This window comes from Lithobates pipiens, unplaced genomic scaffold, assembly GCF_037356315.1.
Source record: "Lithobates pipiens isolate NorthernLeopardFrog02 unplaced genomic scaffold, aLitPip1_a1.2 Scaffold_22, whole genome shotgun sequence".
In the NCBI taxonomy this organism is placed as follows: domain Eukaryota; kingdom Metazoa; phylum Chordata; class Amphibia; order Anura; family Ranidae; genus Lithobates; species Lithobates pipiens.
This window is the reverse complement of record NW_027507784.1, coordinates 169,495,454-169,521,594: the sequence shown is the minus strand read 5'-3', so window position 1 is coordinate 169,521,594 and position 26,141 is coordinate 169,495,454. Positions and strand designations below refer to the sequence as shown.

Below are 26,141 nucleotides of genomic sequence, written 5' to 3'. Positions count from 1 at the left end.
GGCCTGCCAATGTAAACAGCACTTTTAGGAGCAAATTGTTCTACCCGGAGAACTGAAATTGCAGTACAAACTACAGAATCGACTCCTTTTTAATTAACTCTTTTCCAACTAGATAGCGTTTGACAAAGATTTTTGGAGAAGTGAAAATCTGGAGTGATCCAATAATCAGAGTTTACGCATTTACTGTTATGCCTCTTACACACACGGTCGGATTTGCAAAATGTTCGATGGGAGCCCTTTGTCGGAAATTTCGACCTTGTGTAGGCTCCATCGGGCAGTTTCCATCGGAATTTCCGTCACATGAAATTTGAGATCTGGCTCTCAAATTTTCCGACAACAAAATCCATTGTCGGAAATTCCGATAGTGTGTACACAATTCAATGTACAAAGTTCCACGCATGCTCGGAATCAAGCAGAAGAGTCGCACTGGCTATTGAACTTAATTTTTCTCAGCTCATTGTACGTGTTGTTCGTCACCGCGTTCTTGACGCTCGCAATTTCCGACCAACCTTGTGTGGCCATGTGTATGCAAGACAAGTTTGAGCCAACATCCGACGGAAAAAATCTATGGATTTTGCTGTCGGAAATGTGTAGGGGCATTAGTGTACAAACAGGGAATGTATTTATAGATTTTTCTGGTCTCTTTGTACCAAAAGGGGCATGGTGAGACAGAAGAGAATCAAGTTCTACAATGCCTAGGCATTCTGCTCACAGAAGCAGTGCTCTAAAAAGAGTGCGAGGGAGAAAAATCTTCCACAGCCTCCTTTAACACTGTCGCTATGCACTCCTTGTTCTATGTCTACCTTCTCTATTGCAGGCATATTGGGATCCATCTCAGGTAGAGACAGAGAATCTGAAGCAGGGGCTTGTCATTCTGTTTAGCCCTGACAGAGATGGATGTATTAAAGCCATTAGTTGTCCAAGGAATTGTGACATAAAAGCAGAAAATTCTGCTTTTGTCAGTTAGGCTACTTGTGTGCTTGAACTAGAACTCTAATCAGATGCAGATACCAGTATTGAACTCCGTTCCTGCTCCAGTGCAAGGGAATCAACATCACTCACTGATGTCAAGTTTTGTGTGGCCCTTCAGCAAAGTAAATGTTTGCCTGAAAATTTCCATGACTCCCTTTCACCTGGTTTCCACCATGACTACAGGTGAACAGGTGAATGTATTACCTTGTGGGGTCCTCACAGAGCATGAAAAAGTGCACAGCAACCCAGGTGCAGACCATTTTGTAGCAAAGTCCTTGTAGCCATAACGTTTTTTTAGGTGTGCTGGTGGTGTAGATTAACACCTGGTCATTCACCTGACAAGTTCTAAATGGTTGAATTTAAGCACAAAGTTTGAAAATTTTACACTGTAAAGGGAATACCTTCCAAACATAGCTCTAATTTTTACAGTAATAGTCAGAAATACAGGGCAATCCTGCCTTACCAGTTGACAAACTGGACTGAATATAAAGTCCAGGCTTCGTCCATCATAGTGGAAAGGGGTCTTCAGGGTCTGGGTTGGATAGGAATGGACCTCTATAGAACCCTGCAGATGACTACATTCATTGCACTGAATGCCAAAGTGAGCACTCATGCAGGATCCAGTAATTGAAGCAACATTACAGGCTGTCCCGACAGCATGGGTTTCGGGTACAGCTCCCAAGATTTTATCGAGGTTGCACCAAATCTACATGCACTGCTTCTATTTGTGATATTGGAAAGCAGTGAAAGCGATGATTGATGAGTTGACTGAAGATTTCAAAGACAAAATAATAAACTAGATGAGCTAAGAATGCTTTCTCTGCAAGGAAGAAGAGGTCCATCACCTTAGGACAAAAAACGCACAGGGAGGTGCCCAGGAGGTGTGCTCTCAAAAGCTTTGCCAATATCAGCAACATGGGAAACAATTGGAAGACAACTGGTGCTGGATATGATGAGCAAACTGGAAACCCTAGAGTGCAATTTGGTGCTGACTGATCAAGGGGAATGGTCATTGGTAAAACTGGCTGTGTTGAACACCTAGCTCTCCCCTTCCTCCAACAAAAGCTCTGAGTGACAGGAAGGGGGAGAGTTGTGTGCTCATTGTAGCCAGTGTTTACAGTTGTGATCACTGCGATTGGTCACAGAAACTACAACGTACAGCGTCATTCTCATTGGACGTCTTCCTGTGATTAGCACTTGTTCATTGAAAAGTGCAATTGCAGGCATTTTGTTTACAATTGTGATCAATGTGATTGGTCACAGCAATCATGTGGTAGAGTTTCAGTGAATGTACTTTTCTTGTCATCTGACAGTGAAACCACGTTTATTGTAGTGGGGGGGGGGGGTATTAAGTTACACAAGAAAAAAAGTGTGTCACCCAGCAATTTAGCTACAATGGCTGGCAATATCTTGATCTTGATTAATGTTATGCAACGTTCACATTTACATGCTCACTCTTCATAATTTTGTTATAGCATTAAAAGAGAAATATAGGTGTGTTTTGTATTTTAAACTCAGGTGGATGCAGCATCGATTTCATGCTGCATCTGTCCTTCATTGCCTCCAATTGTGAGAACTGAGCGATCAAACACCTCTAATTGCCCAGTTCTCCCCGTCACTCTGACCAGAGAGAGCTAATGACAATCAGCCAACAGTTCTGTGTTTTGACACCCCCCCACCTCGAGGCCACTATAATGCTGGGCTTTGAAGGGGACCGGAGCAGCTGGCTCAGACTCTCAGCAGCTCACCAAGAGGCTGAGCCAGGTGACGGTCCAGGATCCAGGGTAAATCCCGACCATATGGTCACAGAAAAAACTGCAGTCCTGTGAGCTTTGGCTGTACTTCTCCTTTAAATAGAGATTTGAAGGCAAGATATCTTTGGGAGGTTTGTATTACACTTCACTTGGCCTCACAGAGAGAGCACTGATTTCAGTGGGCTTAGAAAATGTATAGATTTGGCAGTGATGCAGCACTACATTCACCTAGAAGAGGAGAGAGAAGGTTATGACCGCTTCAGCTAAGGCTCAGGAACAAAATGTATGCTACAACCCATAGCTGGGCAACCATTAACTAAATCATTGCATTTAATTTAATGTTTTCTAGATCCATAACATTTAACAAGATATACAGCCCAGAAATACTTAAACACTTTGTTTTCCACTTACTTTTCCTTTGTGCCTTGTTCAGTTGGATGGACATTAGGCTTTGTCTGCGCAATCTTTGCTCCAGATTCAAAAGGCAGAGCAGTCATCACTACTCCAGAACGGTTAGAGCCAGGTATCGATGCAGAAGATCGGCAGCGCAGTTCGTTCGCAACTTTCACTGTATCAAACACTCGTTTTGGTTGTTTTCTAACGTGAAAAATTAAAATGTACTTTGTGTGAGTGATCATTAAAACTAAAAAAAAAAAAATTTATGGAATATTCTCCTAATTCTGTGATAGCTGGCAGAAATATGTTTTCCATTCTAGGTAACCAGCTGAAAGCCAACTGCTGAGCAGCCTATTTTGGTGCCCTTAAACAGCTTCACAAATTTATAATGCCATATGATCAGCACTTATATTTTAACACTTGCCTAGAAGTTAATCTAGTACAGAATGTAATAATTCCTATGAGCAGTGCTTGCTAACTTCCATTCACCAAGACACCAGAACATGGCACAGATCGACTGCAGAAAACATTGATGTACGTACATGGAATAGACAAAAGGTTCATCAAAAAGGCTGTAGGGTTTTAAAACATCCAGTAAAACTGGCTACCACTATGGAAAAAGTAACTGAAAAAGCTCTTACGAGGCATTTATATCTGCTCCAAAAACAATCCCTGAAACAATGTTGGAACCTTTATAAAGCAATAAAAAAAAAAAAAAAAAAATGTAGGTAAAAGTAGCTTATCTGTAATAAAAAAAAAAAAAAAAAGTGCTCTAAAACTAACAAATACAAGAAAATTGTATTGTATGCTTACTGTGGGGGCACCAAGGCGGTGCTTGGGTGTGCTATAGCAACCCCAAAATTTCATCTATCACCCCTAAAGCACTTACATCGGCAGCTGCCATAGCACCCGCCCGCCTCGTACCAACTGATTTTGTCATTGTTTGCCAAGGACATGTCAGGCGGCCTGCAGTTTTCTGTGTTGCTGACTTTAATACAGATAGCGGTAGAGAGGAGGCGAGAACAAAGGGGAGATGTGGTCTGTGCTCCCTCTCCAGGGGCCAACACAGGATCCCTCCTCTCTCACATACCAATGTACAGGAGTTGGGGGAAGTTATGCTAGAAGGGGGAGGGTTTGTGTAAGGAGGGGGGATAAGGGAGTCGGGGGGGGGGGGGGTGCTAGGAGGGGGGATTTGGGGTGAGAAGATTTACAACCTACAGATCATTGAACTCTGCCTCACAGACTACATCTTAGGGCTTATTCACGCCAGGTGCAGTGCAGTAACACATGCAAAATCACACCTTTTTTTATGCATCACGCAAAACGCTGCGTTTGGCAGATGTGAAGGTGCTATTAACTCTTTATGGGCATCCTCATGCATCAGCAATTGCACATACGGTCACGCCTGCTAACATGCATGCTACCACAATACCATGCCTTATGATGCTGTGTGATTTTAAAAATCATGTCGCCACCTTTTTGCGTGTTTCACATGCATAGAGCAGCCCATTAAAAAAATGTGATGCGCAGGAATGCTTGAAAAAAAAGTTCAACTTGGACACACCTCCTGGTGTGATTGAGCCCTCAAACTTGTGTGCCCTGGGATTTTGCATGATTCTGAAGGGTGCCTTCACTGAAATAAGGATGAAAAACACTGGTCTAAACCATAGGAAAGCAAAGAGAAAGGTGATACACTACAAGCCATACATTGTTAAGCAAGAAACACTATTGATCATGCCCACTTTCCTGGCCACGGCCACAAGCTCACTGCCTTTTTCTTATCAATCCCTTGTAAAGTGGGCAGCAAGTGGCTCATGTAGTGCCGTGCATTTTTCTTCTTAATCCCGTCAAAGCAGACATGGGCAAACTGTGGCCCTTGGGTCATCTCTGTCCAGTTTGCGACGCCTCCACTGTCTGCATGCCTCTCTGAGGAAGCGGACAAGCAGAGAGGCATGCTCACAAACGTCTGTGTGGAGAGCTGCAAGAACTGAAAGAGAGGGATCCATTCCCCATCCATCTGGCAGTTCAGATCGGATGGCAGTTGGGTGTAAATGGGCAAGCGGTCCGTTTACATCCAACCACCCATAGAGGAGAGCGGGCTGTGTCCGTGTCCGCTCTGCATAAGGGGAGTGGACACGGACCAGCCATCCGCCTGCTCAGCAGGGATCAGCGGAAAGATTTCCCACTGAGCCAGCAGACTCCAATGGGGTCCACCCTCATGCAGAAGGGGCCTATGTATCACACTGTTCTCTAATGTTATGAGATGTAGTGGATTAATAAGAAGGTCCCTTACTTTCTTTCTCCAAAGTTTGAATCTTCTTCCAAACTCAGTTCTCTCCGCATAGTACCTTCAATCTCTGCTGCCAAAGAGTCCTAATAGAAAAGAATATACATTAGAATAGAACAATGTTTTGATCAGAGAAAAAGTGAGGCAAAGTCTCCACCAGCATCAAATAAAATGCATTTTCTATAGAATAGAGGAAGGACAGAACCTGTCAGCTTTTTATTGCAGTCCGAGTCACAGGTGCAGAATTTCCCTCAGTTCCTCTCTTGTGCAACCACAGTCACCGTGATAGAAAGTGAGGGGAGATCTCTTTAACAGAGCCCCGGAAAGCAGCAAAAACCCAATATAAGCCTGAATTCATCTGTACTCTACCCAAAAAGGTTTTGCTAGAGATAAACTTTACCAACTGCACGCCAATATGATATTTTGGTAAATTAACTGAATGTTAGATGGGAAAATTACTTTAGGTTAAGATAATGAATGCAATCAATAAAGCTTAAGCAACTTAGTAATATTTATCCTATGTCTATGATCTTTGTGGATAAGTGGGTTGCTGGTGAGCAGTAAAGTGATCTTACCACAGGGAAAACGCTGCATGACTGGGGTCTCCTAAGAAGTGCAGAAGGGCTGGCTTTGCACCGCAGCATTTTTAGTTCATCCTGCGTCTCTTGCAGTATCCCCTCACATTCTGCATTGCGATCTTGCAATTCGTGAAGCTGTAAGCAAAAGTTACACAGGTTATCAAAGTTTTTTTTTCTCAGCATTCATTGGAGGATACTTTCGAACTTATGCACTACCTAAATGGAGGATATTTTAAAGGTAAGACATGTAAACAATGGTGCTTATACCAATAAACTCAGAAAAAGGAGGTTTAGACAAGAAAAAAGAAAAACCTTTTCTTACAATTCATGAAACTGTAAAATCTTACAACAGAGAAAATCAGCCTGCACTACTAGCACACAATGTGCTATCAGAAAATTGTCAAATATTATAGCACCCCCCATTTAAAATATTTCCGTAAAACGATTTCTGTAAAAAAAAAAAAAAAGAAGTCTTGAATTTTTGGTAACCTCATCACCTCTCTAGAGTGAAGCTATGACTCTTATTCCATCAACTAATCATTTTGTTGATCAGGTTTGGCAGGGGATTTTTGATTGTAAACAAAGACTAAAATATAATGTAGCAAATGCCTGCATCTCTTTCGCACCATGGTCACATCTGGAGGTGAAAGATTTTGAAGATTGTAGCAGCAGCTTTAGAATGAAAGCTGGCTGCAACTGAAGCTGTGTAAAAGTAGTTATTCCCTTTTTACATTTTCCACTTTACATGAGCAGTTGGGTGTTGGCCGGCTTTTTTTTTTCATGCAGGTCTGTGACTATTTTTTATTATTTTGTTTTTACTGTCAGCCTCTTTGTTTACATTCGCTGTCAGCCAGGTATTCCCAGCTGACAGCAACGATGGGTCACTGGTTGCTAGGACGCCAGCAGGTGTCGGCTCCTTAACTAGGAGCTGAACTGTCAAATTTAACAGTGGAAGGAATACTACTGCTAAATATCTCAATTCCTGCTGAAGCCAGAAGTCTAATCTGTGTTAAACTAAGGTGCAAAAAACGCACTAAATACTGCAAAATAAAACATTTAATGCATGTGGTATTTAACGGATTTTTTTGTGAATTACCAATTATTGGAGATAAATACAGCATGAGTTATTTTAATGCTAATGCGGTATTTAACTCCTAGTGGACTGACCATTGTAAAAGGTCCAGGAGAAAGTGTGTGATGCGCATTTCAGCTCCTTTTTTTCTTTAAAAGGAGAAGTCCAGCCCTGGCTCATTTGGCTGGGCTTCTCCTATGGGTCACGGGAGTGCAATTAGTCTTTTCCTCTCTGCTGACATCACAGGAATCAGTCCGTGCACTGTGTCATCATGACAATAATGCCTGGATCCACCAGGTGCCTGGAGTGATGCCTGTCTCAGCAAGCTGATGAGAGCCAGAGACAGCCTCTCCCCGCGCCTCCACAGCTCAACACTCCAATGAGCGTGGAGGAGCAGAGCGGAGGGCTACTGACTGACAGGTAGCAGCTCTCTGCTCAGGGAGCTAAGAGAACCGAACCATGGGTGGTGTTCGATGGCTCAGTTCTCAGTGAAGAGGCCACGGGGGACAGATGCAGCATCAGTCCGATACTGCATCCACCTAGGCAAGTATGATGGGCAAAAAAAAGCAAAAACCTTTACTTCTTTTTTAACTTTATTTGAATTATCACATAGTATAGCGCATAGTAACATTTCATTCATGTCTCCACAGAGCAGCGCCATACGTTGCACTGCCGTGAGGTGATGCATGATGCCATCCAGTATGCTGCATAAAAATTTTGCATGTCTGCATTTTTCCGTACTGCACATGAATTCACTAGAATGCACAGAAATTAAACACGTGTTTTCTATGTGCAATATCAGTGATCTGCCTTTTTCTGTGCAGAAAAATTCAGGTCACTGTATATGATATGAACATACCCTCATTCAGCTTTGTATGAGAAGAAAACATACAGTGTTTAATATGACACTTTTAACAAGTGTCTATTAGCCTTACTGTGCTTCTGGTTTAGTAAACGTAAAACTTGACACATCCAATTATGGTTTTATTTAGGACTTGTATGGTAAAATTTTAGAAAGTACAAATTGAGGGGAATTTACTAAAACTGGAGCAGACCGAATCTGAAGCAGCTGTGCACAGTAAGCAATCAGCTTTTAACTTTAGCTTTTTCAGTTAAACTTTGACAATGAAAGATAGAAGCTGATTTTCACTGTCATGCAGAGCAACTCCACATTCCAGCTGCTCCGGATCTTAGTAAGTTTTCTCTAAATATATTTATACTGGTTAAGAATGTTACCCAATCTCCCTTGTAAAATCAATTAGTTTAATAGGGACTTGTTAGAAAACAAAGTAGACAACAAAGTAGGTGCAAAAAATAAACAAAAAGGAACCGAAAAATATCAAGAAAATAAAAGGAGTTGGAACTAAAGTTGTTACAAGAACTTACTTCAGCAGTCAGCTGTCTCTGTGCTTCCTTAGAGGCCTGTAAATGGATTCTCAGCTCCTCCTTCTCGATTGCACTCTGTTGAGTAAAGCATGATGGAATATATATATTTTATACTTTATATATTTGTATGTTTTTTTTTTTCAATATTATAGCCCAAAATACCTCTAGTTTTAAAAGCTAGATCAGCTTTCTGTAACTGTCTGCCACTCCTAGGTAGGCTAATTCTATGGGATAAACGTTGAAAGCATGCCAACACATATACCTCTTTCAGTTTGTGCTGAAGGTCAACCATCTGTGACAGCATAGTAGAGATCTGCTCCTGATATTGTACGATCTCCTCTGACTTTGTGGAAAGCTCGTCAGTAAGTTTGCCAATCTGGGCATTTGATTCACCTGTAATGACAGCCAGTTCAACATTTAAAGATGTCTACTCAAAAACTGTAGCTGCTGATTTTTAAACACACACTCATATGTGCCAGGATCCAGCAATGTGCTCACCAGAACCGACACTTCCCTCCGCCTGTCTCCAGAATTTCAACTGTCGGCACCCAGCTGTGACAGCTTGCAGGTTCACAACCATGTGCACCCTGCACATTGTGAATGGTCTGGCAGTCTTCCTGGACCTGTGACGTGTCCCCGATGACTGCAGGGAGGGAGGGGAAGAGGAGAACTTCTGCTCGGATTGCCTAGTTGATGAAGTGGGTACCAAAACCAGATAAATGGCTCCTCAAGGGAGCAAGTGAGGAAGAGGAAGCCTTAGCTGCTTTTCACACTGATCAGTTCTTCAGTTAAGAATTCTATAGGATATAAAAGGGATGCATTTTCATGCATTTGAAAAACGGATCACGGTCTAAGGGCCCTTAGAGCCGGTTCACACTATTGCATTGGAAGACATTGCATGAAATTTGCAGCGCCACTGCTGTTCACATTACATGCGATGTCTGTGGCATTCGGTGCAAACACGCACAGGACCCTTTTTTCTGTTCAGACCAGAATCTGATCGCATGTGTGTTCACACATATGCGGTCCGATTCATGTCCGAACTGTCAGTTCACAGTGCGAAAAGCGAGCTGAAATGGGGGTGTCGTTAACATATAATGACACTCCCCAGCAGGTCGCATATGGCAGTGTGAACTGCCGTGCGTGTTGGGTGCAATGCGGGAACCCGCAGTTGATTCGCATGGTTCTCGCATCGCAATAATGTGAACTGGCCCTTAAAGCGGTTAGAGGCGAGTTCAGAAGATGTCCAAGCTCATCTCTACTAATCAGTGAACCAGGTTGTGAAGCTGCTCATTGATTATTACGAATCATACACCAGGTAGAATCCTCTGTTAGGCCTGGTTCACACCTATGCATTTTTGTGCAATTTGCAGCTTGCAGAAATGCACTACAGTCCATTTATCATGGTTTCCTATAGAACACGTTCGCATCTATGCGTTTTTTAGCGTGAGCTTTTTTGGAAAGGGCGAGGGACTTTATTAAGCAGCACCTTAGAACACAGCCTTCAGCAGAGGCAGCAGGAGTAAATTATCAGATTTACATTGCTGCAGGAAGACAGAAGGAATGCATTCTATACATGCCAAAGAGTAACACTAGGACACACATAGGGTGGTGACCTGTGTTTTTGGACACTGGATCAGCACAGGCCACCACCAGGGTACATACAAAACATATGGTTTTTATGTGCCCCTGCAACACAGCCAGGAAGCTAGGTGAACGGTAGCAAAACGCAGACCTGTAAGAAAGTACATGTGCGGAGTGTTGAAACATGCATAGTACTGCAACCTCGCTGTCCCTAAACTGACAACAGCCTGCTAGAGAAAACTGAGCATGTGGTGCTGTGTGAATGAGTCTGAAATAGCTATGAGAGGTCTGGAGTTGGTTCCCCCCATGTCTGTCACTTGCTACCACTATTAAGGGAAAGTGGGTGGTCTACAACTCCTCGGTATACTTCCCATCCCTTTCATAATATAGAGCAGAAAACAGGAGCAATGAATGAACCACCCAAAATCCGCAACACAGATCTCAATGGCAGCCCCTAAAATATAGTAATTCAGCCTAACAGAATCAAGCCATCATTGAATTTACTTTTGGTGGCCAAACCTTAATCTTGGCCAGCACAACTCCCTATACTGTCAGGGCTGTGCTAAGAAATTCTCCTGGAAGGGAATACTTTTCGTTGTGTAAAACAGAAGTAAAGAGTTTTAAAACTTACGAATCTCCTTCACACAGTCAATGACCAGTTGCTGTTCTTTTTCTTCATAGCTTATTGTTTCTGTTTTCAGATGTGTAGCCTTAAGACAATGGAAAAATGTGAAATAAATGTCAACTTTTACCAGCAGATGTTTCTCAAATGTCATCCGATAAACAAATGACTAAGTGCCCATACACACTTATCAGTTGCAGGGAGTGCAAAGTGTGTTGTGTTAATGCTTTTCTTTACTACACACCCCAGCGTACTAAGGAAGCACATCTTGCGCTGCACAGCACTACAACACATGGCAATGGTTTGCTGTAATAGAGAAAATGGTGCTGTCCATTGTCATGTGTTGGCATCAAAAAAAGAAAATGTTGTTTGCCATTTTAGTGTACTGGCAGCTCATTCAAACTAAATTACTATTTCCATATTACACTAGACCACCCAGATGTCCCTACAGCTTAACAACACACAAGATGTCCATTGTCATGTGTTAAAGTATGTGGGTTCTGTGACACATTATTGTGCGTTGAATTAAAGTGTTTTTAAAGGCAGGTGGTTTTATTTTACCTTAATGCATTAAGGTAAAAAAACCTTCTGTAAGCAGCTTCCCCCTAGCCCCCTTTTTACTTAACTGAGTTCAATGTCGATCCAGCACTGTGCACAAGAGCAGAGGCCCTTGGCACTCGCTCTCTCTTCATTGGCTAAGACACAGCACCGGGAGACATTGGCTGTCAATCACAGCCAGTGAGGAGGGAGACGGGGTGGGGTAGAGCCAAGTACTGTGCATCTTATAGACATACAGAGCTGGCTCGGGGGCACGCATTACCATAGTAAGCAGCTTGCTATGAGGGCCATTGGCAGGGGGGACTGGCCAGGAGCACTGGCGAAGGATCCAAGAAGGGTACGTTTCGGGCTACCTTGTGCAAAACCATTACACAGAGCAGGTACGTATGATGTGTTTCTTATTTTTCCAAAATAAAAACTAAGCCTTTAGATGGCAGTCTATTGATTTCAATGAGCTGTCAAAAGAAACAGACAAGCACCATTTTTTCAGATGCAGCGCACTACGACACACACTGGAGGTGGGTTGCCTTAATGCACGGAGGTGTTACGGAGAATAAATGGAATAGTAATGCACCCATTGTTGTACCGCTCATTTAAACTGCAATCGATCGGTATGAATGGCCCTAAAAATAAATTATATAGTATATATGTAAGGTCACATTGATCCCCAGGTAGACATTTACTAGAAATTCATTAAATTATACTTTAAGAATCATTTTTATTTTATTTTTTACTCTAAACAATGAAAGGAAAATATTCCATATGTCCCCTTTTAAGTTTATTCTGAGGTTGTGATAAGGCTATTTTATTGTTTTCGTTCAGTGATTAAAGCGCAACGTTAGCTATAACAACCTGATAAAAAATAATGTTCTTTAGCAAGGAACATTAAGCTACCAAAGTGAGTGGGTGCTGTAAATTGCCTCCAGCATTGCTCCGGTTTCCTTTTTGCCAGAGGCTGCCATTCTGCTGAAGCCCAGAGGCCCTGAAAAGCAGTAAATCATAAAGCAGAACTAAATCCATCAATTTAACCGTTTCAAAATACAGTTACATTCCTGGGATAGCAGGATTATTTTTTTTTATTTTTTTTATTTATGTTTATTAACAGTTTTTCAACACATACAGAACACAACATAAGCCCCAAAAAACCCCAGGCCTCCCCCCCTCCCTCCCAAAAAAACCCCCATGTGCAGCCCTCCGACCAGCTTCTGATCTCAGTCCATGTTCACCAACTGTACCCCACTTATAAAAAGCATATCTTACGAATAGCGGGATTGTTAACTGTCACATTTGATTGGGTCTTCAACCAAACTTTAAAACTTTGAAATGGCTGGTGTCATATTTGATCACATATGCAGAACCATGGCAGCTGCCGATCAAACAGAAGCAGTTTCCTTGGCTGTAGAGCTGCACGATTAATCGTGCAGAATCATTATCGTGATCTTGAAAAATGTACTTCCCAATTCTCTCCATGCAGAAAATTCTCTCTGCTAAAGCTGACAGCCTTCAAAAGAAAGGGGGGGGAGGGCAGTCTGCCAAGAATCACAACATTCTTTAGCAGTGGAACCTAAGTAAAAACATTGTAACAATATGTCCTTTACATGAAAGGAATATACTTTGGTGTGAAAATGAGGGAATTTTAACCACTTAAACACTAAACCTTTTTATGACATTTGTTGGTTTAAAGTTAAAATCATTTTTTTTTTGCTAGAAAATTACTTTGAACCCCCAAACATTATGCATATATTTTTTTAGTAGAGACCTTAGAGAACAATATTGTGGTTGTTGCAATAGTCGTTCAAATGCAATTTTTGGGGAAAAAATTACACTTTAATAAATAATAATAATAATTAAAAAAAAAGTTAGCCTAATTTTTTTTTGTATAATGTGAAAGATTTTACGCAACGAGAATCGCAATTTTTTTTTCTAAGCAAAAAAAACTGTCATTCTCCTTTTGGCCAGCATCGTGAAGCTCTACTTGGCTGTAAAGGATAGGAGGGTTTATTTCTACTTTAAGGTCAAGTCCCATGTCAAATACTTATGAAACCAACTAGATAAAAACATTAAGATTATTCTTTGGAAGAATGTTATAAAACAGCTGGCTATCATAAATCACACCAGAAATATTATGAGAGGCATCTAGGTAAATACCGGAGACCTGGCTGAACTTTCTTCAGTTAATTCATTAGTAGAACTTTGATCTGTAGTTTTAGATTAACAATTAACTACGAATCACACATATTAAAAACAAGAGATCAAAAGAATGTAGATTTAACGATGACAAGCAAACCAGCATATCCTGTGATAAAATTACATCAATTCTCACAGCCATAATATTATGCTGTTGCGATGGACTGGTGTGTCATTTTATAAAGTTTGCCCTGCTCTGTATTCCCCAGAATTCTTCCTGTAAGGATGGTAATCTTATGCCGACCAAAGCAGAGGATAGGGGCAAGCAAATATAAAATCAAATCAAAAGATCCAAAAAGGTACATTAGGGGTCAACAAGTCCTTGGAAAAAAAAAGTGTGGGAGCTTATCTCAAATGCCCCCTTCACCCCCCTCCCCCAGTAATGTCCACCTATGCCCCCTTCACTCCCACCAGCAATGTCCTCCTCTGTCCCCACACCCCCCCCCCTCCCCAGCCAAAAATGGGCGATCATGTATGAGCTTTGCAGGTTTCAGAACAGAGCATGCATGGCTGCGCTGTCGGCCCACAGCCATATTTTTTTTTACGGCCAGCTCGAAAATGGGCTGAAATATGCAGGCTGCCCGTAAAGTAACAATAGGGCTGGCAACACTCACCTCAATCAGTGTGCGGCACTTACTATTGCAAACTGTGTCAGCGGCTGCTGGTGTAGCACCTGCCCCACAGCTTGCATACTTCAAAAGGCCAGTCCTGCAGGACGGGGCTGCTAACAGGATTGGCATTCCTGCTGTGGAAAAAGTACAGGAACGCCGTTCCTATGTGTTCCTGCAGGACTCGAGCCCTGAGGTACATTATAGGTACTATCAGTAGAAGATCTTTATAAGGGAAGCGGTCCTGTAAATTATAAGCGGGACTTGCATAGTAGTGGAGGGCTAATGATGAGCTGGAGAAGTGAAGGTGACACAAACAGCAAAATGTGAGCACCTGGACGCATAGCGTGGCAGGAGTGAGACGCTTCACAACAGGAGGTAAATAAACACCTATTTAGTAAGTGAAATGTTTACAAATATGAAATTAAGATACTTTAGATCACTTTAGCTACCTGGGAGAATACTGAAATGGAACAGCAGTCCCCATGAACCACTAGTTTCTGGTGCCAATATCGGACTCAAGATACTTTTAGTACTGATAGATCTGGTGCCTAATAAAGTGACTATGGAATTCCAGAAGTACAATTAACCTGACCTATCTTAAAGTGCTTAAGATAACAGTGCAGCGCAGAGACCAGTTACGCGTTTCCATCTTCCCTTGAATCTATTGATGCAAAAATGAGCTTAACCTTTGCTCAATTTGAGATTAAACACTCAAACCCTGTCATAACACAATCCTGGTTTGATGCCAGCACTCACTGGGTCCTGTAACTGGAGCTTACGAGTATACTATTGTAGGAGTTGTGACAAACCAAGCTCCTTCCTTTTTTCTGATGTGTTGTGGGGCGTTTTTAACCCCCCACCCTTTTTTTCCCCATCTCAATTCAAGACATGTGCGCTCTGATGCATTTTTGATGCGTTTTGCTGTGCTCTGTACAGAAAAAAAATGTAGGATGTTCTACTTTGTATTGGAACGCACTATGCTTGTTTGAACTAGGGCCATTGAAATGCATGGAAAACACAGTGCATGCCATTTTTGATACAGATTAAAAATGGACAAGACTTTTCCTGGTGTGAACCAGCCCTAAGCGTCAGGGATTATGTTAAGGGTGATTAAAGCAGTATTTTCAAGTTAATTATGAGGGACATTCAGAAAACAGACTGGTCTTGCTACCCCTACTTCTCATCACACACAGCACAGTCTGTACATATATCACTGTGGGCGAGAGATGTGTGTTGGTGGCTAAGATTCCAAATAAGAAGCCTTAAAAATGAGTCAATAATCAATACATTTCACAAAATGATTAGCATAAAATACACATCTATAGTTCAGTTAATGTTTGAGGGCCAATTCCAGGGTTTGGATAAATATTAAAATAGAGGGAAGATGAGTCAGGTTAGCCGTTAGGGATAGGTTAGGGGGTTAGATAAGCTTGGGGTTATTTGGTAGCACATTTAAGACTGCAGGGTATTTTAAAAAGCAGTGGTCAACTTATTAGATATAGGAGGCCTCAAGTGAGGATTCTAAGGCCTGGTTTACACCTGCACATGCGTTTTCCAGTGTGTTTTCGATTTTGCAGAAACGCATTATAGTCCATTTAACATGGATTTCCTAGGGGTCATGTTCACATCTGTGTGTTTTCAACTGGTGCGTTTTAAGTAAAGAGTCAGGGACTTTTATGCCCCCAGCAGGTTTTTTATTCCATAGACCTCAACAGAAAAACAGCAGATATGCATAAAAAACTTAGTGCTTGCGTTTTTGATGGTTTGTGCTGTTTCTCCTGAATAACAGCAGATACCTCCCAAAAACAAGTGTCACAAAAAAAAAAACCACACAAAGCGCACTGGGAAAATGCAACAACTGCCACCTGCATAAGCATGAACCTAGCCTAATGTTACCAAAGGGCCACACGTAACATTAAGTGAATGTAATGCATCAAAAGGCTGTCAGACTGCAGACAGGCCAACAAGAGGTGCACACATGCTGCAGGCATTGATGAGACTGGTTACGTGCTTCAGGGGAAGGTCATAGCTGGGAGACAAGTTACAAGAGATTGCTAGAGATCACAGATATTACATCATCTTTACAAACCAATGTTCCCACTTTTGTGCTCACATCATCTTCCTTAAAAATTAATTGTGCCACATTTGAAATTTTCCTCTGCAAGGGCCATCATACAAAAATTTGAGAAATAAAACGGATAAACAGCAAAGAAAAAGAAGGGTATTTTAAAAGACGAAAAAAAAAATTCAACCACGACTCAGTCTAAAGAACATTTTGCCTTCCATGGTGTAGGTAATCAAAAGAAAACAGACTACCGACTGACTGCAGGATTTCCGAAGGCTGCACAATTAGTGCCAAAAAGCCCCCATGCTGCAGGTTGGGCACCAGGGATGTAAAAAGAAGTCAGACGTTTGTATACTGTATGACAGGGATATCAAATGCAAATTCATTGTGGGCTGCATCAGTAGCCTGGTTGCCCTCAAAGGTTGGTTGTATCTGGGGTGCACTACATACAGGGTGCAGGGTTTAGAAGTGCGTTATGTACAGAGTTCAGCATTAGGCTATGTGCAGAGTTTAAGGGGTATGCTAGATAAAGAGATCAGTGGTGCACTATGTACAGAATGCAGGGTTTAAGGGTGCACTAGGTACAGAGTGCAGAGACCAGGAGTGTGCTATATACAGAATGCAGGGTTTAGGGGTGCGCTACATACAAAGTGCCGAGTTCAAGGCTTTGCTGTGTACAAAGTGAAGGGTGTGCAACCTAAACCCCAAACATCTCTCCAAAGTTTCCTTGCATCTCTCTCCCACCTGGCCTGGCTCTAGTGTGTAGGTGGCTAGCCTTGCAGGGAGATCGTTCTCTCTCCCCCTCTGGAGATCTGTCCCCGCCATGAGCGTGCAGGGATCTGTTAGATCTGGAAGGCGCTCAGCAAAGCTTTCCCTTGTAAATACTTGGTTTACAGGCCACAGAGTGGAGCAGGAGTGGAGGGCGAGAGCCATAGGTGATGGCACTTCCCATCTTCCGGCTGCAAAACTGGGTGCGAGGGCTAAATGACAGGGCCTGGAGGGACAAATTCAGTACCTGGGCTTGTGCTTGACATAAGTGCTGTACAGTATAGACATACATATGTCTATACTGTAGTCACTGTAGTCACTATATCCTTGCACAAGTATATAACTAGTATATAACAGCTGTGAAAGTTAAAATATCTAACAGATTCAATGTACAAGTCTTGAAAGCACTACTTTGCACACTGCTCCCATAAACTAAACATGCTTTGTGTATGTTCTTCCCTTTCCTTTGTTTGAACCAGTCTGGATCTACTACACCTAATCACCACAAGCAGAAACAACCCCATAACGTTACTGTTGAAAAATAAAACATAAATAAAATTAAGATAATTGTTTATAAATAAAACCTGCTTGACATCTAGTATAAATAAAAAATGAAAAAAAATGGCGCAAAGTTCAGCGACTACTCCAACTGCTGTGCCAAAACCACAGACCTTGCGCATATGCTCCTTTAGTATGTGCCTGTCAGTAAGTAAATGCGATTTTAAAAGCCCTTTGCTAACTGGATATACTCTGTCATACAGTACTAAATATATTGTCTAGTGCCGGGTTAAAAAAAACAAAAAACTTTTAGGAATGTAGAAACCCGAATGGAGCAAAAATTTTAAAATCGGCAGCGAGACTAAGCCATCTACTGTCATCTTCAGTGTGCAGAAATGCACATAATAGCCATTTCTGACAGACTGTCAGCCTGGACTTGAAAGTGAGCTATAAAATCTAGGTTATCCCTTCCAATAGGCACAGATGCCTGGAATGTGATTTTATTTTGTTGGTCAGGTTTACAGGAGGGATGATGAGTGAATAAAACAATTTAGGCCCAATCTGGTGGAAAACCGTTTGAATTTAGCAAATACCAATAAACCGATAAATGCCTTATTTTTAGGTAGAACTTCTATTTTCCCTATTTTGGACAGCAGGGGGCGTTATAAACCTTGCTCCAATTGGGGAGATTTTCCTTCACATCCTGTCCCATAGCCAAAACAAAGTCAGAAGAGATCCCTCCTAAGTGAGGGTATCCCTGGTTGTCACTTGAACTAGTCTACCCATTAGAATTTCCCCTCTTTTTCTGTTCTGGCGATAGCCAGAACATAAAGATTTTTTATCACATTCAATCTTGGTCTGATCAGTAAAAATTACAATGGGGGCACAGACAGCAATAAAACTTGACAGGTGTTCTAATCTCTTTCCACTCCAAGAGCTGAAAAAAAAAAAAACTTTAGCATTTTGTTATACTTTAATGGCAAATTGGTCCAAATTAAAATGCCAAAAAGCAGCAGATTTTTTCAAATTTGTGTTGGTTGACTGCCCAGGAGATGATGAGTCACAAATACACAATCTGTTGAAAAAAAGGCAGCCAAATCAACTACTTCTTTTAGCATCTTACTTGATAAATCTCCCTCACAATGTGCACACAAAGCCATCAGAAATCTATATCTATAGTTGCAAGGAGGTAACATGTTCAAAACGTAGATAAAAAAAAAAAAAAAAAAAAAATGTACTGACAGCTGGAAAGTCACAACCAATGCAAAAAATGTCTGTTTACATGGAACAGAACATAGGGGGTTATTTACAAAAGGCAAATCCACTTTGCACTGCAAGTGCACTTGAAAGTAGGCGTAGATCTGAAATGAGGGGAAGCTCTGCTGATTTTATCATCCAATCATGTGCAAGCTAAAATGCTGTTTTTTTTATTTTCCTTGCATGTCCCCCTCGGATCTACAACAGCTTTACTTGCACTGCAAAGTGGATTTGCCTTTGGTAAATAACCCCCATAGTCTTGTTCAGTTAAAAAAATGGACCTGAACGGACACAGATGTAAACAGGTGATCATCCATTTGTGCATAGAAATATGCGGATGTCCGTTTTTCATCAGTAAATGGGGCTTTTCACCTGTGTGGAAGGGTCCTTTTATTCCACACAGTAAACATGCAAATTATCTCCTTCTTCAGGGCTACACTTACTTCTCCACTGTTATCTGAGCAGTCGTGGTTCTCATATTCTCAAAAAATACACTAAAAACATTATTAGCGGATAAAAACACAGCTAATTTTACAAAATTCCTGCTAAATCCCTAATAAATATAAAAGCTTAAAGCAGGAGTAAACCCGCTGACATTTTTGCGCGCCGGAGATATCTTTCCGGCAAGGTCCGGCGTCTGCCAGGCTTTCAGCCGAGAATCCCCTGTGTGCCGCTGCAGTCAGGGGCTCATTGCGAGGGGAATATCTCCTAAACCATACGGGTTTAGGAGATATTTTTTTTACGTACAGGTAGGCCTGATTATAGGCTTACCTGTAGGTAAAAGTAAAAAAATAAAAATAAATACTATACAACCGCTTTAACCTGTATGGAGTTAATAAATAACAAATATTTGTAAATTTTAAGATTGCGTCTTTTTGAAAAATGATGAAAATCGAACGTACCCAAACATTTCTCAAAAAATCTGGAGGTTTTTATTTTTCACTTACAACTTTCAGAATTTGTAAAGACCCCTCAAACTAGACATTCTCTAAAAAGCACATGGCCAGTAGAATAAAAAATAAGTGCCACTGATTTTTTGGGCCCCACAATAACTGCGCAAATGTTCATTATATCACTATTTTCACAAAAAATACACTAAAATCATTAATACTGCACATAAACACAACTTACAAAATATCTGCTAAATTAGTAATAAAGCATTGTTCACATGTGGCATACTAAAGTGTACGCCCATGGGGGCCATGTTTACCTGCACAGGTGTTCCGTGCATCACTGTACAGGCAGTCCCATTTATGTCAATTGGGATGCAACAGCTGCACAGGCATAGCTGCTGTTCCCAATCTGACATCTATGTGGCTACATGACCCCCGAACACAGACAGTGTGAGCTCAGGGACCTGCATGCGGACCTACATGGATGTAAAATTGGAAGCAACGGCTCTGTTCGTACAGGGGCTACATCCCAAATGACATCAATGGGACTGTCTGAACAGAGATGCACGGAACACCTGTGCATCCCTGTAAAGGTACGCTGTGCATGCCCTGTGTGAACAATGCCTTAGGCCCCTTTCACACAAGAACACTGATCGGGTCTGCCTGTCCATTTTTCAGGTGGGCTCCATCAGACCACTCATTGTTCTCTATGGAAAGACTGATGTAAATGGATGTGTGTCCATTCACACCCGCCTGCATCGGATCCAGTCCGCTAAAAACAGACGGATGGAGATTCCATTCCCCATCCATGTAGCAGATCGGATGGCATCCGATGGAAATGGACAGGCGGTCATCCGACCGTCCCATATAGAATAGCGAGCTGTGTCCGCTCTGCATCAGCGGAGAGGACACGGACTTGTCATCCGCCTGATCAGCAGGGATCAGCAGACAGAACACCCGCTGAGCAGAGAGATCCACTTTTTTTAGAGTCCGCTCCATGTGAAAGGGGTCTTACCAGGAGCAGCCGGTCCATTAGGGGCGCCGGACTCATACATTTGTATGAGTGTTTTTTTTTTCCAAGCCACATGATTAGAGCCTGAGGCTCTAATTGGCTTGGAAAAGGCTGGGCTCGGGCGCATAGCATTTAGCCCCAAACCCACCCACTTGTGAGTTGTGACAATAGCGAATTAATATTCGCCAACGTCTTCCGGGTTCTCCTCCTGGCCAATCAGGACAGATTGGGTTGGCCAGGAGGAGAAGCTGAGGTATCCATGGAGGGGTGAGTACGGGAGGACATGGGGGGGATCTTACTAGGTTTGTGTGTTTTTTTTTTCTTCCTTCAAATGTTACATTTCACATACACACACACACACACACACACACACACACACACACACATATATATATATATATACACACATACATATATATATATATATATATATATATATATATATATATATATATATATATATGTGTGTGTATGTGTGTATATATTTTTTTATCATCGTGTAGAGATTCCATTCATTTGTAAAATGAGTGTCTTGATAAATTATAACACTCGTGGTTACAATATATCAGTCGTCAATGGGTACATAGCAGTTATCAGTAGTGATCTTCTACACGTTTACTAAAGCCCCAACAAGCCCCAACAAGCCCCCACCCGCACAGGGCTCTCCTGCCGCGATCCCCAGCCTGACAGACCAGGGAGAATATGCAGGTGGAGGGAGGGGAAGGAGATGTGCCGCTCGGAGCAGCCATGGATCGGTGGGCAGTTGGAGGGTGATATGACTGGCGGGGGACACACATCTGGACCCCCATGCAGGAGTGGAAGAGGAGTGATGCCGGCTAATGATGGTGGCTGCGGAGAGCAGGCTTGCGTGGGGGGTTTGGATCGGGTGGAGGAGGGGTAATCAATGCTGGGGATGAAGAAGGGGGGTGACGAGCATAGGAGAGGAGAGTGGGGAGCAGTTTAAGATGGAAGGGTGCGGTGGGGGTAGAGAGGCAGGGGACAGGGAGGCGGTGGCGTGGGTGGGAGGACGGTCATATTAGAGGTTTATAACTCTGATCAGCGGGCTGTAAGCCGCTGATCAGAGTTATAGAATTGTTCAGCAGAGTCTGCTGAACAATTCTGATATAAGCTTATGGTCATTGAAGTGACCATATGCTTATAGGACAGGGACAAATGAGGTCCATACGCCATACTGACCTAGCCACCTGCAGGCACTTCTGTACGTCCATACGGAGTACAGACCTGGCAGCGAAAGAGTTAAAGGAAAAGTGATGTGTCTTATTTTTGTTTTAACCTTCAGAAAAGAGAATTATCAGAGATATGTAGAAAATTGCAAGAAAATCTGTATACAGTCACAAGGCCTTTTAACAAACAGCACTTGCACTCAAGAGAAGCTCTATATCCCTGGTGCCCAACACATGGCCCGCCGTCCCGCCACATAACTGGGCACTATATAGATAGAAGAGTGGCAGGGGACTGCCAGTCACTGCAATGCGATCTGTGTTACTCTACTACAACTTCTTCACTAAACATTTTGATACGCTGCAAAAAATACAGCTGAACCAAAATGTTTGCTGTTAAGGTGTGAAAATGTGTTGCTATTGTGTGGCACTCAGAGATTGTAAGTGGGGTGCACTCGAGGCCCTCTATAATTTTCAAGTTGACCACTGCTGCTCTGCATATTCTGATCCTTGTCAAATCATCACGGTTAGCACTTTAATCAAAGAAATGATCAAAGAGCCAGGAGCAGGATTGTGAACAAGGATGTCTGTGAAAAATATAAATAAAATGTATAGGCCTGGACGCTGCTCCAGAACTCACACTCGCACTTTAATCAAACCATGCATGGGCATGTTCCAGCTCACAGCCCACAACTCTCATTACCAAAGCCAATCTTTTAAATTTATGCACTTACTGTATTTATCATATACTAGAAGCTGGTAATTGGGATGGCAGAGTATTCTTACTGCCACACAAAGCACCCAAAAATAAAATGACAAAAGATATGCATTTATTCATGCAACAAATTTTGTAAAGACTCTGATTTTACTAAGGGATGATATCTGGGAGGCCCTTTTTTCCAGACTGGTGTCACTGCCTTGGACCATCTAAACCATTATAAATGTCTACAGAGAATTGACTTCACTTCGGCTAGCTTTGCAAGATTCTATAGAAATGAATGCTCTTCCTGATGGCGTTGCTCCCCTGTGCATGCCAATTTCCTTTCTATTTTCTGGGAATGCCCAGCTATTCAATTATACTGGAAAGATGTCCTGGCTTGTATCACCTCGGTCACCACTCTACCCATGATCCTCTCCATTAGGCTGGGTTCACACTGCAGCGATGCGGGAACGCCGCAAATCCGCTGCGGGTTCCCGCATCGCATGCCTCACGGCGGCAGTTCACACTGCCCTATGCGAACTGCTGGGAGTGTCAGTGAAACGTTAATGACACCTCCAGATCAGTTCGCATATCGCAGTGCGATCTGCAAACTCAGACAGGAATCGGATCGCATGGTGTGAACACCCATGCGATCCGATTCTGCTGCGGACCAAAAAAAGGGTCCTGTGCGAGTTTGGGCCGGGTGCGATGCGAATTCAGCCATACTATCTGTATGGCTGAACTCGCATCGCACAGAGATCGGATATGATTTGCACTGCAGTGCGGTGCGAATCACATCCGATTCTCGTCACCGCTGCAGTGTGAACCCAGCCTTAAGGTTTGTCTTCTGAGTTTGGCAGACTCTCTAGCTCTTACAAATACCCTCCTCACCCAATTATTATTCTATGCTAGGAAGCAGATTATCCGGTCTTAGGGAAAAAAACGTTAGCAAAATCGCTAGCTGCCTGGAAATCAAGGCTCTTCACCCATTTCAACAAGGTACGCCTTCTAAGTTTGATCAGGTTTGGGGTGGATAGATTCCTCTACATCAACCACCTTTGATTAGAGTTAATCACTTGCACCGTCACTCCGATTGTTTTGTTTTAATGCCCGCTAGTTTATAGCTTTGAATTTACTAGTCATTAGCTTAACATCTTTCAGTCTTGACCTTTATTCCGTACATGATGCTCGGTACCTTAACTCTGGTATCTAATTCCTTGTGGATGGCCTCGGATTTTTTTTTTTTCCCTTTTTCCCACTTGATCCAATAAAAATTTATAGGGTTGAGATCTTTGGTGTGGGGTAGAATTTTTTGGTTTTTAGACTTGTAATTTGTACGAAGGTTATGCTGTACTAGCTGCAGAATTTGGGGGTTGCAGTCTGTTTTGTTTGTAGACCTTTTCTGTATGATGTTTAATTTTGTATGTACAAATACTGCTTAAAATCAAAAGGAATTTGACAAAAAAAGTTTTTTTACAGTAGTACTTCTGCTTTATATTTTTTAACAGATTATTTTTATTACCTGGGAGCGTAGGGAAAGATTTTCCTCCTCTAGTTCTCGAAGTTTCCCATGCAAGTTATCTAGCTGCAGGAGTCCATGTGTGAGGGTGAAGGAGTCATTGGACCTCAAGGGGGTTGAACAGCTGGAGTCAGTCTCACTCTCTTCCGAGGCAATAGATACAACCCTAAGCAAGTCATCCTTCTTGGCTAACTCATGTTGGAGTTGGTTTACCTGTTAATACATTACAATGTGAATAAGTAACTAGCATTAAAAATTTAGGGTACCCATAGATCGGTATCTGATCTGGAGAACAACAGCATCCATCTTAAAGCTATGCACTGCACCCAAACAAAGCAAAATTAATAGCGTTACATAGATTACTCCCGTTTGCCATCAAATAACATGTTGTGATTGTGCAAACTTATGCAATCATCATTCCACAGAGACAAATATTGGTAGTCAGATCTTCTGACTGCTGTCTTATGCTGGCCATGCACGTATAGATTTTGATTCAAAAATGTTCATTTTAAGAATGTTTGTTTGATTTTCTAATCAATGTTCCTTTTTGACCACAGTGATGGAAAAACTGGAAGGAGTAGAATAGAAAACTTTTCTTGATCAAACAAATTTTTTGGGAAGTGTATGTGGTTTTGTTCAGAAACTACATTTATTTAAAAATTATTGTTGTGTTAAAAGTGAAATTTGTCCATTCATCGAGTGCAATATTCTCATCCAAAAATGTATATGTGTATGGTCAGCATTAGCTCTATAGGAGGTAAGGAAAACAAGGACTTGTTAATATTAAGTTAACTAAAGACTATCCATCTTAAACAATAAGGTAGAAAACCTTGTCATTAAGAGAGGTAAGCCTATTGGCCAGGAAACTCCTAGCTAATTCAGTGGCTACCACTCCAGCACATAAAGCACAGCTCTTCTGTTTCCTCATTTTTTTGTACCACTAACAATGTCCATCCAGTAGCAAAGATATTACTTGTATGGATGAAGAAATGAAAGGATTATATATATGGAGCTACAGAGGGAAAAAAAGTATTTGATCCCCTGCTAATTTTGTACTTTGTCCACTGACAGAAATTAACATCAGTCTATAATTTTAATGGTAGGTTTATTTTAAAAGAGACAGACAGAATAACAAAAATATAAAAAAAAAAAAATGCATTTCAAAAAAGTTATATATTGATTTGTGTTTTAGATGGCTTTCACACCGAGCCGCCCTGGGCGTCTGCGGTAAAGCGGCACTATTTTTAGCACCGCTTTACCGTCATTTTAGCAGCGCTATAACCCCCTGCTAGCGGCCGAAAAGGGGTTAAATCCGCCCACAAAATGCCTGGGGTGCTGCCTCATTGATTTCAATGGGGAGGAGCAGTGAGTTCACCGCTCCAAAGAAGCTGCTGGCAGGACTTTTTGTGATGCCCTGAGAGGGCACTGCAACAAGTGGGAAAGCAGCCGCTTTTTTCAGGCGCAATACAGCCACTATTTTTAGCGCCGTAGCACCTGAAAAACGCTGGCAGTGTGAAAGGAGTCTTAATGACTGAAATAAGCATTTGATCCCCTATCAACCAGCAAGATTTCTGGCTCCCAGGTGTCTTCTATACAGGTAACAAGCTGAGATTAGGAGCACTCTCTTAACCACTTAAAGAGGAGGGCCGGTTTAAAAAAAAATTAATTAAAAGTCAGCAGCTGCAAACACTGTAGCTCCTGACTTTTAATAAGCACTTACCTGTCCAGGGCGCCCGCGATGTCGGGCGCCCAAGGCTGACCCGTCCCTCGGCTCTCGGGTCCCGGCGCTGCCATTTTGGCTAAGGGAAACAGGCAGTGGAGCCTTGCGGCTTCACTGCCCGTTTCCTACTGCGCATGCGCAGCGCTTTGTGAATGGGGCGCGCTGTGTTCTGGGACACACAGTTCCCAGAACACAGCGCGATCCATTACCCAAAAGATGCCGCACGGAGGAGAGAAGATAGAAGATCTCTGCGGAGGAGGAAGAGGCAGATTAGGACGATGTGCCTAGCAACAGGCATTTCTGGTAAGTTAAAAAAATATATTTTTTTCATTTTTCACACTCTTTTGAATTGAAAAATAAGACAACAGTAAAGTTAGCCCAATTTTTTTTATATTGTAAAGGATAATGCTACACCGAGTAAACTGATACCCAAAATGTCACGCTTCAAAATTGCGCCCGCTCGTAGAATGGCGACAAACATTTACCCTTAAAAATCTCCATAGGCGACGTTTAAAAAAAAT

At 42.1% G+C, this 26,141-nt stretch overlaps 1 protein-coding gene across 4 annotated transcripts in view; it reads right to left on the bottom strand.

The window, feature by feature from the left end:
* TRAK2 (trafficking kinesin protein 2) overlaps positions 1–26,141 on the bottom strand; it is a 102,054-nt gene that overhangs the window by 11,487 nt on the left and 64,426 nt on the right. For all 4 annotated transcript variants that reach the window (XM_077448617.1, XM_077448618.1, XM_077448620.1 and 1 more), the window contains 7 exons: positions 23,904–24,113; positions 10,661–10,739; positions 8,708–8,838; positions 8,446–8,520; positions 5,985–6,122; positions 5,416–5,495; positions 3,138–3,323 (listed from right to left, as the gene is read on the bottom strand). In XM_077448617.1, coding sequence (XP_077304743.1) covers positions 3,138–3,323; positions 5,416–5,495; positions 5,985–6,122; positions 8,446–8,520; positions 8,708–8,838; positions 10,661–10,739; positions 23,904–24,113 — 899 coding nt within the window. The remainder of the gene's footprint in view (positions 1–3,137; positions 3,324–5,415; positions 5,496–5,984; positions 6,123–8,445; positions 8,521–8,707; positions 8,839–10,660; positions 10,740–23,903; positions 24,114–26,141) is intronic.